The 20,319-nt window shown below is 43.1% G+C and overlaps 1 protein-coding gene across 1 annotated transcript in view; it reads right to left on the bottom strand.

The window, feature by feature from the left end:
• The window catches only part of LOC127852812 (midasin-like), a 98,169-nt gene that overhangs the window by 30,227 nt on the left and 47,623 nt on the right, over nucleotides 1-20,319 (bottom strand). Inside the window, exons 28-31 of the mRNA XM_052386802.1 lie at nucleotides 11,471-11,574; nucleotides 10,854-10,967; nucleotides 9,795-9,971; nucleotides 374-475 (exon numbers count right to left, since the gene is read on the bottom strand). Coding sequence (XP_052242762.1) covers nucleotides 374-475; nucleotides 9,795-9,971; nucleotides 10,854-10,967; nucleotides 11,471-11,574 — 497 coding nt within the window. The remainder of the gene's footprint in view (nucleotides 1-373; nucleotides 476-9,794; nucleotides 9,972-10,853; nucleotides 10,968-11,470; nucleotides 11,575-20,319) is intronic.

Genomic DNA, 20,319 nt, shown 5'->3' with positions numbered 1-20,319 from the left:
TTAAGGATTGTTGCTTAGTTGTGTGACATATTTTTAAGGATTGTTGCTTAATCTTCAAATTATACTGTAATTTTCACGATATTTAAACATTCAAAAACTCGATACTAATCAAGGCAGAACCTTCAGTAGAATATTTGAAATATCTCGCAATTTTAGCTGAATATAAGACTTTCTTTAAAGTCACAAACCTATTCCACATGCTTTAATTCTGTTAATAACAACAATTTAAAATAAAGTTATTTATTTTGGTCTATTCTTAGTGCTGAGTGTAAAACTATTGTACCTAGTGTATAAATAATAGAATTTAAACAGCGTCACACTTTTCAATTAATGACATTTTAAACTAAGCTGTTCAGGGAGCAGTGACCCCTACCTTTTTCCTCTTGCCTTCTGACCCAGTGTCTTGTGACCTTTGTGACATGTTACCTTGGTGACCTTCAGAGGTGTCAGTACTGGCCTGACCTTGACCAGTTGTCTAGAGCAATATAAATAAAATGGCATTAACTATCATGATAAGACACATATTACTTGATATGTCAAATATTACTTAAAACAAATTTTTCTAGTAAAATTCATTTTAATTAGTAATTACTTACCTGATATCCTATGCTATTTACTCCGATAGGATCGTAATTTATCCGGAATTTTTCGTCCGAGGAATCCCACACTCTTTTAGAAACCCGTCAGGTAGGTCAGAGCGGTCACATTAGTGCCGTGTCGCCGCACAACCAAAACGGGACATTACCCAGAATCCACTCTTATTCCAATACAAAAATATGAAATATTAGACGAAGAGTGGGGTGGGAGGTGGGACTTACCGATATCAGGTAAGTAATTACTAATTAAAATGAATTTTACTAGAAAAATTTGTTTTAATAGCTTAATTACGTTACCTGATATCATATGCTGAATTTGCAGCTGAGGCGGGAAGGTTCGCGAAAATCTCCCCATCACAGCGGAACCCATATCTCGGGTTCTCAGCTAATCTTCGTTATTACGGTATTAACTTAATTCACGGATAAGCGTAATATACCTATGCCGTAGAAGATACTACCGTTTGTGCAACCACAAGGGGGCCCAACAAATACAAGTTGTCCTGTTGGCACTCCAGAGAACGAAGATAAAAAGATGAAAAAGTAGTCTGATTCCTCCAGAAAGCAGCTTGAAGCACGTCAGAGAGTGGGGTATGATTAATATATGCCCACGAAGCCGACATTGCTCGTAATTCATGCGGTCTAATCTTAAAAAGGGATGAATCCCTTGAAGAAAGAGAAGAGTAAGCCCTTTTTATAGTCGAGGCTACCCAACGGGAAATAGAAGCCGCAGACACATCGCCCCCCCCCTTTTAAGGGAATGAAGAGTCTCTTACGAGAACCTCGAATAGACTTAACTCTACTAAGATAGAACTTCAAAGACCTGACAGGGCAGAGGAGTCTATCTTCATCTTCATTACCACAAGTTCTAGAAAGACTTGGGACCTTGAAGGGTTTAGAAGCCATAGAGGGGAGTTGATTTTTAGCAAGGAATCCTGGCTGACACAACAAGGTGACAGAGCCATCGGAGGAATCAAAACGAAGATGGCTTTCTTCGATAGAAAGAGCATGAATTTCACTTCTACGTTTGGATGAAGCCATGGTAAGAAGGAAAACGGTCTTCCAGGTTAGGAACTGTAAAGAAGCCTGATTAAGGGGTTCATAGGGAGCTTTAATAAGCGATCCAAGAACACAAGCCAAATCCCATTTGGGGGTAAGAGAACGAGACACAGGACGTTTAAGTTCCATGGCTCGGATCAGTTCCGAAATGGCTGGGTCAGCACAGACTTGTGATGACTTACGAAAAGCCAAGGTATGCGAAAGCACAGATCTGTATCCTTTGATGGAGCTAAGAGACAGTTTCTTATCATCAAAGAGATAGATTAGAAAATCCGCTATGCGTCTAGCAGAGGGATTGAGGGGATCAATTTTCCCTCGAACACACCAATTAGAGAAGAGTTTCCAGCGAGCATCATAGACTGCTCTGGTGGACTTTCTCCTTGCAGAGGCAACGAGCGTTGAAGCCCTGACAGAAAAGCGTTTCTTCTGCAGGGATTGCCTGATAACGGCCAGACGTGTAAGTGGAACATGTCTGGATCCATGTGAAGTCTGCCTCTCTGAGATAGGAGATCTGACCTGTGCGGAAGTTCCCTGGGAAATTCGCACAGGAAAACGAGAAGGTCGTTGAACCAGGATCTCCTGGGCCACCAAGGGGCTATCAGGAGGATCCGGCAAGAGCTCACCCTGATTTTCCCTAAGATTTGGGGAATTAGAATGGGTGGGGGATAAGCGTAAGCGTCCAGTTGATCCCAATCGAACGAAAGCGCGTCTACCGCCCACGCTGCTGGTTCGTACACTGGACTCACATACAGAGGAAGTCTGTGGTTGTCTCTGGTCGCAAACAGGTCGACCAGTGGATAACCGAATGTGAGGAATATCTGATTGGCCACTTCCTGATGAAGTGTCCACTCCGATGGAAGTAACTGGTGTTTGCGAGACAAACCGTCCGCCAGGGCGTTGAGACGACCTGGTATGTGTTTGGACAAGAGAGAGACGTTTAGGCTCTTGCAAAGAACAAGTAATTTCATTGTTTCCAGATATAGGGAGTGAGAGTGTGTCCCGCCCTGTTTCTGGATGTAAGCCACGACTGATGTGTTGTCTGTCAATACCATCACACAGGAGTCTCGAAGATGTGATTGGAATTGAGAAACAGCTAGAAAGACTGCTCGCATTTCGAGATTGTTTATGTGCAGGAGAGACTCCTGAGGGAGGAGACCACAATCCTGATAGTGTCAGGCTGCGGGGTTCCAGGTGAGCGCCCCAACCTTCCATGCTCGCATCCGTTATGAGATGTAAAGACGGTTGCGGGGGAAGAAGCGGTACTCCTGCCAACAGGGTCTCCTCGTCTAGCCACCATTGAAGGTGGGGGACTAAGGACGGAAGGATGGGAATCTGTGTAAGCAGATTGTCTGGAGACCATTTCCATCGAGCTGAGAGATAGTGCTGAAGAGGACGTAGGAAGAGACGTCCCAACTGCACGAAGTCTGCTACAGAGCTCAGGATACCGTTGAGTGAGAGGAAATCTTGAGCTGTGATATGAGATTGGGACAGCACCCATCTGACCTTCAAAAGGAGGTCTGATATACGTTGCGGTGAGACCCTGACCCGATTGATGTGGGTCAAAAAATTCATTCCCACGAATATGAAATCCTGAGAGGGAATGAGGTCTGACTTGGCTACATTGAGAAGGAGTCCTAAAGAGAGGAGCTCCTTCCAAGAGAACTCTAGGTGTAGCAGAAGCAGTTGACGATCGAGCTGGTGTAAGAGCCAATCGTCGAAATACTGAAGCAGTTGAACCCCGTGTAATTGGAGGTGTGCGCTCACTGCGGCCATGAGTTTTGTGAAAACTCGTGGAGCTGTGGCCAATCCAAAGGGCATCGCCCGAAACTGGTAGACCTGGCCTCGAAAGGAGAAGCGCAGGTACTTCCGGTAGTTGGGATGGATAGGAACATGGAAGTATGCATCTTCCAGGTCCAAGGAAACCCCCCATTGCATGGGTTTAATGGAGCGCAGAATGAAGGCAGGAGTCTCCATCTTGAAAGTAGGTTTGACTAGAAACGTGTTGAACACTTTTAAGTCTATGACTGGTCTCCAGAAGCCGCTTTTCTTTTGAACAAGGAAAAGGCCACTGTAAAATCCTGGAGAACAAGGGTCGTGAACCCTTTCTACCGCCTGTTTTCCCAGGAGTCCGAGAATGGAGTCTGGAAGTTGTGGATGCGGAGATACCAGATCTATTGGGACGCGAGAGAGTGGGGGCCTTTTTTCGAATTGAAAAGTGAGGCCTTGTGTGACAAGAGAATGAACCCACGCGTCCGAAGTTATTTGGAGCCATCGATTTGCGAAGTGCATAAGTCTGGCCCCGACTGGTACCTCCGGCATCAGAGGTTGTGGCGGTAGAAAGGGGTATGACCTAGGGCTGACCTTTAGGAGGTCCACCCTTGCCGGAAGAAGGATTAAATGACTTCTTGTCCGCATTGGGTTTGCCCTTACTCCAATTTTGTTTTACAGAACGCTTCCGATAGGAAGTTGTTCTGTTTTGAAAAGGAGGCCTATTAGTGGGCTGACGTGGAGGAGACGGACGCTTAGTAGGGAAACTGTCCCTTTTAGCGTTCTTGGCCGGTGGGGCTCCTGGGGGCTTAGAAGCAGGGCGCTTAAAAACCAAAGGGCGCTGGTCAGAGTTGCTCCTAGCTAAGGAGGCATGTATCTGATCTTCACGATCAGCAGTAAGTGCCGACTGTATCCTCCCTCCGAAAAGAGACTCTGCTGTTAGTGGAGCAGTTCGAAGGGAGTTTACGCCTGTTTCCAAAAGGAAATTATTGGGCAAGGAAGAGAGGATGAGGTCTCTCCGAAGCCTTAACATCTCAGACATAGAAGACGCAGCATTGTGAGATAAACACTGCGTAGTACGTGAAAGATGTATCAACAAGGCCCGGAGCTCCTCTGGGATTGAATCAGAGAGCTCCCAAACCAAGTCTAAGGCTGTGGCTGCCATGAGATCTAGCTGGTTAGCCAGACCTATGGAACGGCGTTCTCTCAGCTCCCAATTTTCCAACAGGGAAAGAGGGACTGATGTATGGGTAGATGATGAAGGCATTGTAAGTGACAGCTTACTAATGTCAGCATCAGGAACCGGAAGTTTGGAAAGGTCCAAACCGGTAGCAGGATCTGGTACCGGGGCCTTATAACTTTTCCCGCCGTCCATCTGTTTAGGCTCCGTCAGCTCCTTAGGGGCTTTCCATGGAGATGGCGAAGGCTTATTGGCTGGTTCAAGTGACTGGAAAACAGCCATTGTGGAAGAGCCAATAGGAAGGCGTAGATCCACTCGGGAAGTAGCCTTACTTATCCTGCCGGGCTTTCGTCTGCGTGCTACCTGTTCTGTAACGGTAACTGCAGATCCTGTGAGAGACAAGGAAGGGCGGGGGCAGAAGTCCTCATCTAAGGTATTGAACATAAGTTCGTATACCTGATTGATGGAGGCCAAATAATAAAGTTCGGCCTCATTAGACTCCGAACCCGCCTCAATCGAACCATCTGCGGGAGCATTGGATTGATTGAAACCGGTGGATATAGGAGAAGGAATAATAGATTCATTCGCTTCTATCATGAGAGAATCGTTTTCCGGCACCATCAAAGATATAGCTGGTGAGTTAGGTCTCTCAGAGATCAAGTCAGCAGACTCACTTTGAATACCAGAGGTCGCTGGTAAAGGATCAGTCGAAAAAGGGACAAAGATTCCCGGCGACTGTTGGATCCACAAAGTATTGGGATTTGATGGTGTAGCGGCAGCCCGGGGTATACTTCTATGCAATGTGGAAGAGACCCGTGGGGCTGAAAACGCAGCCGAAGTTGTTAGATTAACCCCTGTACCTTGAGCCTGATATGTATGCAAACTAGTGTTTGAATACAAGTTATGCTCAGTGGTTGTAGGAACGGCTGAAGTGTGTGTTGAGGCCAACATAGAGGCCGACACACGTGGAAGGGTGTCAATAGATTCCTCAGAGAAGGATCGACTAGGGGACCTAGGAGTCCGAGAGCGCCTAATAGAGGAAGGTCTATGTCCCTTATCCCTGCGACGCCGAGACACTGTTCGGCGGCGCTGGGAATGATGTTTCCTGATCGAACGTCTCCCCGAGCGCTGGCGTGATCGCTCTTTACGAGGCAATCTACGCCGAGAAACACTCGGTGAGCGTGAACGACGTCCCCTCCGGTAATGATGAGGGCTATTTGAAGTAGACGATGAGTCATATGACGACGAGCCCGAGGTGGAGGAGTAGTCGGAAACATCAGACACTACACGTTTACGTCTGTGACTCACAGTAGAAACGTGGCTGCATCTACCTTTGTGGAGTACTGACAAGGTAGTGTCAACATCTACGGTGACCGGAACGGTCTGTGGCACAGACCGAAACCCGGTGCCCGGATCGGTCATTACATGACCAGTGACCGGACCGGTCAATGACCGGTGACCGGTTGACCGGACCGGTCACAGCATGACCGGTGACCGGACCGGTCAATGACTGGTGACCGGTTGACCGGACCAGTCATAGCATGACCGGTGACCGGACCGGTCAGTGACCGGTGACCGGTCATAGCATGACCGGTGACCGGACCGGTCAATGTTGACCGGTGACCAGTGAAGTCTCCGGACCGGTCAACTGGTCATTCCAGATGAACAGACCGGGCAAATTTTGTCCGGTGTCGTCACGGGGTAGGGACCGATGCCTGGCAGCTACTGGTGGCATATGGTCAAGATCGTGTGGTGAAAAGTCCCGACACACGGAACTTTTCCTACGTTGATCTGATGCAGAGTCATTCAACTGGTCATTCCCGATGAACGGACCGGGCAAATTTTGTCCGGTGTTGTCACGGGGTAGGGACTGATGCCTGGCAGCTACTGGTGTAGTATGGTCAAGTTCGTGTGGTGAAAAGTCCCGACACACAGAACTTTCCCTACTTTGATCTGAACTATTCTTGTTGCGTCCACGATTCTTGAAGGGTCGACGCTTAATGGCCCAGGTATCTGCAGACCAATGCTCACAGAAAGGGCAGCAGTTATCCTGGGTACATCCTGCACACGACAGGCAGCTACCATGGTTGTCCCATGCTGCCTTTGTGTGTCCACATGAGCCACGTGTTTGAGGCATACTTTGCCTTGAACAAACAAACAAATACACAAAACGATACAGAAATACACGGACATATATACGGAGAATGTTTTAACGCAATACATAAACTTCTCTATTCTGTTAAACAGAAGAATCCAGCGAAACAGAAGCAACAATTAAGTTTATAACAAAATGTCGGCCTTTGTATATCGCCATCCGGAATAAGAGTGAATTCTGGGTTATGTCCCGTTTTGGTTGTGCGGCTACACGGCACTAATGTGACCACTTTGACCTACCTGACGGGTTTCTCAAAGAGTGTGGGATTCCTCGGACGAAAAATTCCGGATAAATTATGATCCTATCGGAGTAAATAGCATATGATATCAGGTAACGTAATTAAGCTATTAAAACATAATACAAACCTTTCCCCATTTTTTAAGATTTTAAATGGATGCCTTTATGCATCAATGAATACATATATGCACATGTTTGTTCATATATCTGTATATAAATCTTTGTTCACATGAAGTAGATACTAACTTTCATTCCTTCTTATGTAATCAAATAATCTATGAATCATTATTTTTATGGTTGATAAGTTTATTTTTTATGAAATTTTTCTTTTGTCTGAAAGTAACATAAACGAAAACAAACAAACTATGGCCTCCTTGCTTTCTACGAATCAAACATCCCCATGTACTATTTTTCTCACTAAGCCTTGAAGTGTTACCGCTCATACAGTATTCTTCTCACGTAGTATTTCCTCTATTCACTATTAGCCCTGAGTATGACAGTTTTCTCACACAATATGATCCTTCACACAACATTATCCTACTTTTTTTTATCTCTTACAATAATCACTCTCAAACAACATTACCCTTCACACGCTATTACCTTTCAGATAATATCACCTCTCATACTGCATAACCTCTCATACATTATAACCCTTCACACAATATTACCTCTCATACATTATCATCCCTCACACAATATTACCTCTCATACATTATAACCCTTCACACAATATTACCTCTCATACATTATCATCCCTCACACAATATTACCTCTCATACATTATCATCCCTCACACAATATTACCTCTCATAAATTATCATCCCTCACACAATATTACCACTCATACATTATCATCCCTCACGCAATATTACCTCTCATACATTACCATCCCTCACACAATATTACCTCTCATACATTATCATCCCTCACACAATATTACCTCTCATAAATTATCATCCCTCACACAATATTACCACTCATCCATTATCATCCCTCACACAATATTACCTCTCATACATTATCATCCCTCACACAATATTACCTCTCATACATTATCATCCCTCACACAATATTACCTCTCATACATTGTCATCCCTCACACAATATTACCTCTCATACAGTATCATCCTTCACACAATATTACCTCTCATACATTGTCATCCCTCACACAATATTACCTCTCATACAGTATCATCCTTCACACAATATTACCACTCATACATTATCACCCCTCACACAATATTACCTCTCATACATTATCATCACTCACACAATATTACCTCTCATACATTATCATCCCTCACACTATATTACCTCTCATACATTATTACCCCTCACACAATATTACCTCTCATACATTATCATCCCTCACACAATATTACCTCTCATACATTATCATCCCTCACACAATATAACCTCTCATACATTGTCATCCCTCACACAATATTACCTCTCATACAGTATCATCCCTCACACAATATTACCTCTCATACATTATCACCCCTCACACAATATTACCTCTCATACATTATCATCACTCACACAATATTACCTCTCATACATTATCATCCCTCACACTATATTACCTCTCATACATTATCACCCCTCACACAATATTACCTCTCATACATTATCACCCCTCATACATTATCATCCCTCACACAGTGTTAGCCCTCACACAGTGTTAGCCCTCACACAATATTACCTCTCATATATTATCATCCCTCACACAGTAATACTTCTCACACAATATTACCTCTCATATATTATCATCCCTCACGCAGTCCTAATTCTCACACAATATTACTTCCCATTTATTATCATCCCTCACACAATATTACCTCTAATATATTATCATCCCTCACACAGTAATACCTCTCACAAAATATTACCTCTCATGAATTATAACATACAGTTGTTTTCCTACACAGTATAACCTGTAACAAAACTTTACCTTTAACACAATATGACCTGTCACACATTATTACTCTAATACAGTATTACCTCTCACACATTATTACCTCTCACACAGTATTACCTCTCACACAGTATTACCTCTCACACTGTATTACCTCTCACACAGTATTACCTCTCACACTGTATTACCTCTCACACTGTATTACCTCTCACACAGTATTACCTCTCACACTGTATTACCTCTCACATTGTATTACCTCTCACACAGTATTACCTCTCACACTGTATTACCTCTCACACAGTATTACCTCTCACACAGTATTACCTCTCACACTGTATTACCTCTCACACAGTATTACCTCTCACACTGTATTACCTCTCACACTGTATTACCTCTCACACAGTATTACCTCTCACACTGTATTACCTCTCACATTGTATTACCTCTCACACAGTATTACCTCTCACACTGTATTACCTCTCACACTGTATTAACTCTCACACAGTATTACCTCACACACTGTATTACCTCTCACACTGTATTACTTCTCACACTGTATTACCTCTCACACTGTATTACCTCTCACACTGTATTACCTCTCACACTGTATTACCTCTCACACTGTATTACCTTTCACACTGTATTACCTCTCACACAGTATTACCTCACACACTGTATTACCTCTCACACTGTATTACTTCTCACACTGTATTACCTCTCACACTGTATTACCTCTCACACAGTATTACCTCTCACACAGTATTACCTCTCACACAGTTTTACCTCTCACACAGCTTTACCTCACACACAGTATTACCTCTCACTTAATATCATTACTCATTCAATATAAGCCCTTTTACAATATTACATCTCACTCAATATTACCTCCTGATTGTCCATATCTGATTTTTCACCCGCAGCATCCTGAGCTGTCTCACTCTGTTCCACATTGTCACTGGAGTCATGTGACGTCTTCCCATAATGCTCAACAGCCTTGTCAGTATTGTCTGGTTCCTCCTGCTCGTCTGCATCTTGGTTTTCATCTGTTATGATTGGCTTATCCTGCATTCAAATAAATATCTGCTTGCCAGTATTAACAAAACAATAAAGATGACAGTATCATTTTGTAAGTACTATGTAAGTTATATAATTAACAAGAGATTGCCAAGCAATATGGTCCCTTACCGGTGAAACTCCACCATTGTCAGTAAAAAAAAAATTCCATTATTTTATATTTGTTGCCATAGCAACCAGAATTTTTGACGTAGGAACAAAATGAAATGACGTGCATAATCTCCATATTGGCATCTATCCATGTTTCAAGTTTCATGAAAAAATATTAAGAACTTTAAAAGTTATCCCAGGATCCAGAAAAGTGTGACGGACTGACAGACAGACAGACAGACAGACAGATGGAGTGCAAACCATAAGTCCCCTCCGATTTCACCGGTAGGGGACAAAAATGTATTTTTACCTGACACAGTCGTGTATCCATTTCTCAGCCAACAACTATCATGAAATTGTAATTAACCCTTTCAGTGCGGGAACCGAATTTTGAAGGCCTTTGGAAACTGTATGCTATTCTGATAATATTCTTTGAAAAAAATCGAAGAAAATGCTTATTTTAGAAATTCAGCAGACGACAAATTTCCCAGCATGCAAAGGGTTAATGGTGTCTGTCTTTACCTGATACAGTCGTGTATCCATTTCTCAGCCAAAAACTATCATGAAATTGTAATTAATGGTGTCTGTCTTTCTAGCAGAAGGTCATTAGTTCAATGCTAACAGGTGGAGGTTGAAAATGCGTTTTTCCATACCCCGGAAAATTCAGCGTAAAAGAATTGATTCTAGCCAGGAAATTAACATAAGAGTTTATAAATAGAAGCCTCAAATTTGTTGCAATAAAACTTAAGTCAATACTTTAAAACTACAATGAAAGTGTACCTGAGGTGTAAATCCTGGCTCCTCTTTTCCCTCCTCTTCGTTTTTGTTGGGGTCTGTGTCTGTCTGTTCATCTGTTGGGTTGTCAGCCTCCTCACCCTCTGGTCTGTCTTCATCCTGGACACAAGGTTGTAAGTATGCCTCACTTTTTAATTGGTCAATCGTATTCATATAAACTCGACAGGAAACATTTTGATATGTTAACTTCTTCATTGTTGCTACAATTACTGCATGGGCATTATTTTACTAAGTTGCCTACTGATGTTAGTTTAGTTTAAACCTATTTATTTAAGCTAATTTCCGCGCCTGAGGCTGCATTATTTAAGGACCTGGACTGTGGTTCAAATGTTGAATTATAGCTGCAATTCATATTATTTAGTTGTAATCGGAAGATTTGCAATTTTAGTGTGGTATTTGTTAGTTCGGGGGCAAAGCCAGAGAACCCAGAGGAAATCTCATCTGTTTGGAATGGTGACCACCAATCAAACTCACATGCTTACAGGCTTGGAGATCAAACCCTGGTCCACTAAGTTAGAAGCGTATGCACCGAACACTGCGCTAACAGGACAGCCTTAACAAAATAGTTAATTTATTCATTCAATTCATCCAAAAAAACTAACCTGTTTCTGTTCCAGATCAGCAGGCGTCTCCTCCCTCTTCTCTTGCTCTACATTGTCTTCCGGTCCCTCACCTGGTGGGGGCTGTGTCTCTTCCTCATCTTTACCTGAAACAAGCAAATTCGTTGAATTGATATCCAAGCCAATATGCTTCTGGACACAAAAGTGTTATATTTGACACTAAAAAAGCATTTTTTTAAGATAAAAAGGGCCATAACTCCGTTATTAACAGATGGTGTACAATGCCATTTGGCGTGCATCATCCTCATATCCATATATATACTCATACCAAGTTTCAATGAAATCGGCCAAAACACTTCTAAGACATGGCTCCGGACAAATAAGTGCCGGACGGACGGACAACGCCAAATCAATATCCCTCCGCCTATGGCCGGGGATAATATGAAGCAAGTAGGAGATATCTGAGCCTTGTTCTGGGAAAACTGGGCTAAATTCAAGTGCTTGAAGTGTTGTACCAGATAAGCCTGTGCAGTCTGGGATAACACTTTACTCACACGCATTATGCCATGTGTGCAGTCTGGGATGACACTTTACTCACACGCATTATGCCAAGTGTGCAGTCTGGGATGACACTTTACTCACACGCATTATGCCAAGTGTGCAGTCTGGGATGACACTTTACTCACACGCATTATGCCAAGTGTGCAGTCTGGGATGACACTACTCACACGCATTATGCCAAGTGTGCAGTCTGGGATGACACTTTACTCACACGCATTATGCCAAGTGTGCAGTCTGGGATGACACTTTACTTACACGCATTATGCCAAGTGTGCAGTCTGGGATGACACTTTACTCACACGCATTATGCCAAGTGTTCCCAGAACATGGCTACATTTATGAAGAGTGTTGAAAGAAATACAGAGCAAAACAGCTCAAAGACAACTTTCACACAGAACTCAACAATGCGTGTGGTATTAATGCTAATAATTCAATTGACATAGATTTCATGCCCCCCCCCCCCCCCCCCGCACAAAAAAATGTTCATTAAATTGAGTGAACAACAAATAAACTTTGTTGGAAATAAAAGAACTGAACATTATTAACCAACTGACCTTCCAACCGACAGACTGACATAAGCAAATCTATTTACACATAGGCACCAAGAACAGATTCTTCCCTCAATACAAACTAAGGTGTCTCTTTATACCAACCAAAGGCTTTCAATTCAATCAAGCTTAACTACATAGGCTTCAAATAATATCTTTGACAGCAAAGCAAATAAACAACTCAACCTGTAATACGAAAATAGGTTTCAAATTACAGTTTTTTTATTTTTTTTGTGGGGCATGTAGAAGGACCCATTCCCAAATGGTAGAAAGTATACATTTTTCCCATATGGGACCGTGAAATTCCCAACTGAAGCTTCTAAAAAATATTAATTCTTAACACTTTGTTCATCTCCCATCAAGCTCTAATGGAAACTTTGTTATTATTATAATATTGAAATCTCTTTTATTCTCAATGTTTGAACATTTGTTAGCCAAAAAACTACAACACATATTTCCTAATTTAAGTCCAAACAACTAGAGTTTTCCCTATCCAAATGGACTTGACCCCATTCCCAAAAAGAAGAAAACAAGAGCTTGTCACAGTAGTGCCAAATCCCCGCCAAAATGTGTTTGCTTGTATGACAACATTTGTTTTAGAGAGTAGAATAATATTTGTAAAACAAAAAAAGGGAGATAATTAAAAAACTATGGCTGAAAGAGTTATGGTTCATGTTCACTGCAATTCTCCCAGTTGCCATAGAATTATTCTCCGGACAAAAAATTACTTTGAAATTAAATAAAGGGAGATAATTCAAACACTAAGGTAGATAGAGTTATGGTTCTTAGTCACTGCACTTCTCCTACTTGTCATCTGTTTATATTTCAAGTTTCAAGTAAATCCCTTTAATAGAATTTTAGTTATGCTCCGGACAAAAATTTACTTTGAAATTATATAAAAGGGGAGATAATTCAAAAGCTGGGATAGATAGAGTTATGGTTCTTAGTCACTGCACTTCTCCTACTTGCAATCTGTTTATTTTTAAGTTTCAAGTAAATCCCTTCAGTAGATTTAGAGTTATGCTCCGGACAAAAATTTACTTTAAAATTATATAAAAGGTGAGATAATTAAAAATAATAAGGTAGCTAGAGTTATGGTTCTTGGTCACTGCACTTCTCGTAGTTGCCATCTGTTTATGTTTCAAGTTTCAAGTAAATTCCTTTAGTAGATTTAGAGTTATGCTCTGGACAAAAATTTACTTTAAAGTAATATAAAAGGGGAGATAATTCAAAAACTAAGGTACCGTAATAACTCTATGTTTTCGGACACTTTAAAATAATTATTTTTGTTCGTGTCTGAAAACTTAGATACTAAAAATATTCAAAAAATACAGGTGTCCGAAAACTTAAAGTCGAAAATGTAAGTGTCCGAAAATAGCGTCAATTGTATCAACGACTACCGGTTATAGCACACGCTTGTAAAATACCATGCCGTATAGTTTAAATTACAGTTACATATGTTTGCACTGCATTTTAAATAATTTTAAATGCTTAATTAATTTGACAGAAAGTTACTACAAGGTTGTACTTTGACCAACGAGTTCAAAGATGAGCATGTGATGTACCGATACTCGCTAGTATTAACCTGTAATTAACGCAACAAGAAAAGCAATGAATTCTTTGTTTGTTCATTTCCGATAGTTGTTGTCTAACACCTTCCATTGTTCGTTAAACTTGCAATAGGGTGTATCACACGTTGAAGTGTTTGTTATTTGTCACAGTCATTTTACTGAGAAGGGGTAGTACCATTGCGGTAGATAATTGAACTTTTAATTGGCGCTACCCCTGGTCATAACGCTTAAGGTATCGGGCGAAACCATTGTTTAATACCAGTTTACAAGGTTATTTACTCAATAACGCAAATGTAATGGTCCGTTGCCCTTAGGCATGCACCTGCCATGTTTTATGATGTTAATCTGGTTGTAAAACCCCATGATCGAAGTGTCATTAGATATCGAAAACAGGACCGAAATTTGTTAAAATAACGCTGTAAAAAGGTACTGTCAGAAAACTTAGTGACATTAATTATGGATGAAAACTCGTGTGTCCAAAAATTAAGAGTCACGAAAAATAATTATTTTTGCTAAAAAAGGGGGTGTCCGAAAACTTAGAGTGTCCGAAAACATTGAGTAATTATGGTAGATAGAGTTATGGTTCTTGGTCACTGCACTTCTCCTAGTTGCCATCTGTTTATATTCTAAGTTTAAAGTAAATCCATTGAATAGATTTGGAGTTATGCTCTGGACAAAGACGGACAGACGGACGGGACCAATTACTATATCCCCTCCGATTTTTTTTTTCGGCGGGGATAAAAACACTATGTTTGTTAGCACATACAAAACAAGGGCTGTTTGTAAAACATGCATGCCCCCCATATGGGCTGTCCGTTGTAGTGGCAACCATTGTGTGAATACGTTTTTTGTCACTGTGACCTTGACCTTTGACCTAGTGACCTGAAAATCAATAGGGGTCATCTGTGAGTCACGATCAATGTACCTATGAAGTGTCATGATCCTAGGCAAAAGCGTTCTTGAGTTATCATCCGAAAATCATTTTACTAGTTCGGGTCACCGTGACCTTGACCTTTGACCTTGTGACCTCAAAATCAATAGGGGTCATCTGCGAGTCATGATCAATCTACCTGTGAAGCTTCATGATCCTAGGCATATGCGTTCTTGAGTTATCATCCGAAAACCATTTTACTATTTCGGGTCACCGTGACCTGAACCTTTGACCTAGTGACCTCAAAATCAATAGGGGTCATCTGCGAGTCATGATCAATCTACCCATGAAGTTTCATGATCCTAGGCGTATGCATTCTTGAGTTATCATCCGGAAACCATTTTACTATTTCGGGTCACCGTGACCTTGACCTTTGACCTAGTAACCTCAAAATCAATAGGGGCCATCTGAGAGTCATGATCAATCTACCCATGAAGTTTCATGATCCTAGACGTATGGGTTCTTGAGTTATCATTCAAAAACCATTTTACTATTTTGGGTCACCGTGACCTTGACCTTTGACCTAGTGACCATGTGCGAGTCATGATCAATGTACCTATGAAGTTTCATGATCCTAGGCCCAAGCGTTCTTGAGTTATCGTCTGACAACCACCTACCGACCGACATGAGCAAAGCAATATACCCCCTCTTCTTCGAAGGGGGGCATAAAAACAAATTTTTCTAGTAAAATTCATTTTAATTAGTAATTACTTACCTGATATCATATGCTTACTTATTCCGATAGGATCGTAATTAATCCGGAATTTTTCGTCCGAGGAATCCCACACTTTTCAGAAACCCTTCAGGTAGGACAGAGCGGTCACATAGTGCCGTGTAGCCGCACAACCAAAACGGGACATTACCCAGAATCCACTCTTATTCCAATAAAAAAATATGAAATATTAGACGAAGAGTGGGGTGGGAGGTGGGACTTACCGATATCAGGTAAGTAATTACTAATTAAAATGAATTTTACTAGAAAAATTTGTTTTAATAGCTTAATTACGTTACCTGATATCATATGCTGAATTTGCAGCTGAGGCGGGAAGGTTTGCGAAAATCTCCCCATCACAGCGGAACCCATATCTCGGGTTCTCAGCTAATCTTCGTTATTACGGTATTACTTAATTCACGGATAAGCGTAATATACCTATGCCGTAGAAGAAACTACCGTTTGTGCAACCACAAGGTGGCCCAACAAATACAAGTTGTCCTGTTGGCACTCCAGAGAACGAAGATAAAAAGATGAAAAAGTAGTCTGATTCCTCCAGAAAGCAGCTTGAAGCACGTCAGAGAGTGGGGTATGATTAATATATGCCCACGAAGCCGACATTGCTCGTAATTCATGCGGTCTAATCTTTAAAAGGGATGAATCCCTTGAAGAAAGAGAAGAGTAAGCCCTTTTTATAGTCGAGGCTACCCAACGGGAAATAGAAGCCGCAGACACATCGCCCCCCCCCTTTTAAGGGAATGAAGAGTCTCTTACGAGAACCTCGAATAGACTTAACTCTACTAAGATAGAACTTCAAAGACCTGACAGGACAGAGGAGTCTATCTTCATCTTCATTACCACAAGTTCTAGAAAGACTTGGGACCTTGAAGGGTTTAGAAGCCATAGAGGGAAGTTGATTTTTAGCAAGGAATCCTGGCTGACACAACAAGGTGACAGAGCCATCGGAGGAATCAAAACGAAGATGGCTTTCTTCGATAGAAAGAGCATGAATTTCACTTCTACGTTTGGATGAAGCCATGGTGAGAAGGAAAACGGTCTTCCAGGTTAGGAACTGTAAAGAAGCCTGATTAAGGGGTTCATAGGGAGCTTTAATATGCGATCCAAGAACACAAGCCAAATCCCATTTGGGGGTAAGAGAACGAGACACAGGACGTTTAAGTTCCATGGCTCGGATCAGTTCCGAAATGGCTGGGTCAGCACAGACTTGTGATGACTTACGAAAAGCCAAGGTATGCGAAAGCACAGATCTGTATCCTTTGATGGAGCTAAGAGAAAGTTTCTTATCATCAAAGAGATAGATTAGAAAATCCGCTATGCGTCTAGCAGAGGGATTGAGGGGATCAATTTTCCCTCGAACTCACCAATTAGAGAAGAATTTCCAGCGAGCATCATAGACTGCTCTGGTGGACTTTCTCCTTGCAGAGGCAACGAGTGTTGAAGCCCTGACAGAAAAGCGTTTCTTCTGCAGGGATTGCCTGATAACGGCCAGACGTGTAAGTGGAACATGTCTGGATCCATGTGAAGTCTGCCTCTCTGAGATAGGAGATCTGACCTGTGCGGGAGTTCCCTGGGAAATTCGCACAGGAGACCGAGAAGATCGTTGAACCAGGATCTCCTGGGCCACCAAGGGGCTATCAGGAGGATCCGGCAAGAGCTCACCCTGATTTTCCCTAAGATTTGGGGAATTAGAATGGGTGGGGGATAAGCGTAAGCGTCCAGTTGATCCCAATCGAACGAAAGCGCGTCTACCGCCCACGCTGCTGGTTCGTACACTGGACTCACATACAGAGGAAGTCTGTGGTTGTCTCTGGTCGCAAACAGGTCGACCAGTGGATAACCGAATGTGAGGAATATCTGATTGGCCACTTCCTGATGAAGTGTCCACTCCGATGGAAGTAACTGGTGTTTGCGAGACAAACCGTCCACCAGGGCGTTGAGACGACCTGGTATGTGTTTGGACAAGAGAGAGACGTTTAGGCTCTTGCAAAGAACAAGTAATTTCATTGTTTCCAGATACAGGGAGTGAGAGTGTGTCCCGCCCTGTTTCTGGATGTAAGCCACGACTGATGTGTTGTCTGTCGATACCATCACACAGGAGTCCCGAAGATGTGATTGGAATTGAGAAACAGCTAGAAAGACTGCTCGCATTTCGAGATTGTTTATGTGCAGGAGAGACTCCTGAGGAGACCACAATCCTGATAATGTCAGGCTGCGGGGTTCCAGGTGAACCCACCAACCTTCCATGCTCGCATCCGTTATGAGAAGTAAAGACGGTTGCGGGGGAAGAAGCGGTACTCCTGCCAACAGGGTCTCCTCGTCTAGCCACCATTGAAGGTGGGGGACTAAGGACGGAAGGATGGGAATCTGTGTAAGCAGATTGTCTGGAGACCATTTCCATCGAGCTGAGAGATAGTGCTGAAGAGGACGTAGGAAGAGACGTCCCAACTGCACGAAGTCTGCTACAGAGCTCAGGATACCGTTGAGTGAGAGGAAATCTTGAGCTGTGATATGAGATTGGGACAGCACCCATCTGACCTTCAAAAGGAGGTCTGATATACATTGCGGTGAGACCCTGACCCGATTGATGTGGGTCAGAAAATTCATTCCCACGAATATGAAATCCTGAGAGGGAATGAGGTCTGACTTGGCTACATTGAGAAGGAGTCCTAAAGAGAGGAGCTCCTTCCAAGAGAACTCTAGGTGTAGCAGAAGCAGTTGACGATCGAGCTGGTGTAAGAGCCAATCGTCGAAATACTGAAGCAGTTGAACCCCGTGTAATCGGAGGTGTGCGCTCACTGCGGCCATGAGTTTGGTGAAAACTCGTGCAGCCGTGGCCAATCCAAAGGGCATCACCCGAAACTGGTAGACCTGGCCTCGAAAGGAGAAGCGCAGGTACTTCCGGTAGTTGGGATGGATAGGAACATGGAAGTATGCATCTTCCAGGTCCAAGGAAACCCCCCATTGCATGGGTTTGATGGAGCGCCGAATGAAGGCAGGAGTCTCCATCTTGAAAGTAGGTTTGACTAGAAGTGTGTTGAACACTTTTAAGTCTATGACTGGTCTCCAGGAGCCGCTTTTCTTTTGAACAAGGAAAAGGCGACTGTAAAATCCTGGAGAACAAGGGTCGTGAACCATTTCTACCGCCTGTTTTTCCAGGAGTCCGAGAATGGAGTCTGGAAGTTGTGGATGCGAAGATACCAGATCTTTTGGGACACGAGAGAGTGGGGGCCTTTTTTCGAATTGAAAAGTGAGGCCTTGTGTGACAAGAGAATGAACCCACGCGTCCGAAGTTATTTGGAGCCATTGATTTGTGAAGTGCATAAGTCTGGCCCCGACTGGTACCTCCGGCATCAGAGGTTGTGGCGGTAGAAAGGGGTATGACCTAGGGCTGACCTTTAGGAGGTCCACCCTTGCCGGAAGAAGGATTAAATGACTTCTTGTCCGCATTGGGTTTGCCCTTACTCCAATTTTGTTTTACAGAAGGCTTCCGATAGGAAGTTGTTCTGTTCTGAAAAGGAGGCCTATTTGTGGTCTGACGTGGAGCAGACGGACGCTTAGTAGGGAAACTGTCCCTTTTAGCGTTCTTGGCCGGTGGGGCTCCTGGGGGCTTAGAAGCAGGGCGCTTAAAAACCACAGTGCGCTGGCCAGAGTTGCTCCTAGCTAAGGAGGCATGTATCTGATCTTCACGATCAGCAGTAAGTGCCGACTGTATCCTCCCTCCGAAAAGAGACTCTGCTGTTAGTGGAGCAGTTCGAAGGGAGTTTACGCCTGTTTCCAAAAGGAAATTATTGGGCAAGGAAGAGAGGATGAGGTCTCTCCGAAGCCTTAACATCTCAGACAAAGAAGACGCAGCATTGTGAGATAAACACTGCGTAGTACGTGAAAGATGTATCAACAAGGCTCGGAGCTCCTCTGGGATTGAATCAGAGAGCTCCCAAACCAAGTCTAAGGCTGTGGCTGCCATGAGATCTAGCTGGTTAGCCAGACCTATGGAACGGCGTTCTCTCAGCTCCCAATTTTCCAACAGGGAAAGAGGAACTGATGTATGGGTAGATGATGAAGGCATTGTAAGTGACAGCTTACTAATGTCAGCATCAGGAACCGGAAGTTTGGAAAGGTCCAAACCGGTAGCAGGGTCGGGTACCGGGGCCTTATAACTTTTCCCGCCGTCCATCTGTTTAGACTCCGTCAGCTCCTTAGGGGCTTTCCATGGAGATGGCGAAGGCTTATTGGCTGGTTCAAGTGACTGGAAAACAGCCATTGTGGAAGAGCCAATAGGAAGGCGTAGATCCACTCGGGAAGTAGACTTACTTATCCTGCCGGGCTCTCGTCTAGGTGCTACCTGTTCTGTAACGGTAACTGCAAATCCTGTGAGAGACAAGGAAAGGCGGGGGCAGAAGTCCTCATCTAAGGTATTGAACATAAGTTCGTATACCTGATTGATGGAGGCCAAATAATAAAGTTCGGCCTCATTAGACTCCAAACCCGCCTCAATCGAACCATCTGCGGGAGCATTGGATTGATTGAAACCGGTGGATATAGGAGAA

The sequence above is a fragment of the Dreissena polymorpha genome, chromosome 12, assembly GCF_020536995.1.
Source record: "Dreissena polymorpha isolate Duluth1 chromosome 12, UMN_Dpol_1.0, whole genome shotgun sequence".
In the NCBI taxonomy this organism is placed as follows: Eukaryota; Metazoa; Mollusca; class Bivalvia; order Myida; family Dreissenidae; genus Dreissena; species Dreissena polymorpha.
Note: the sequence above shows the minus strand (reverse complement) of the source record. Positions and strands in the feature narration are given on the sequence as shown.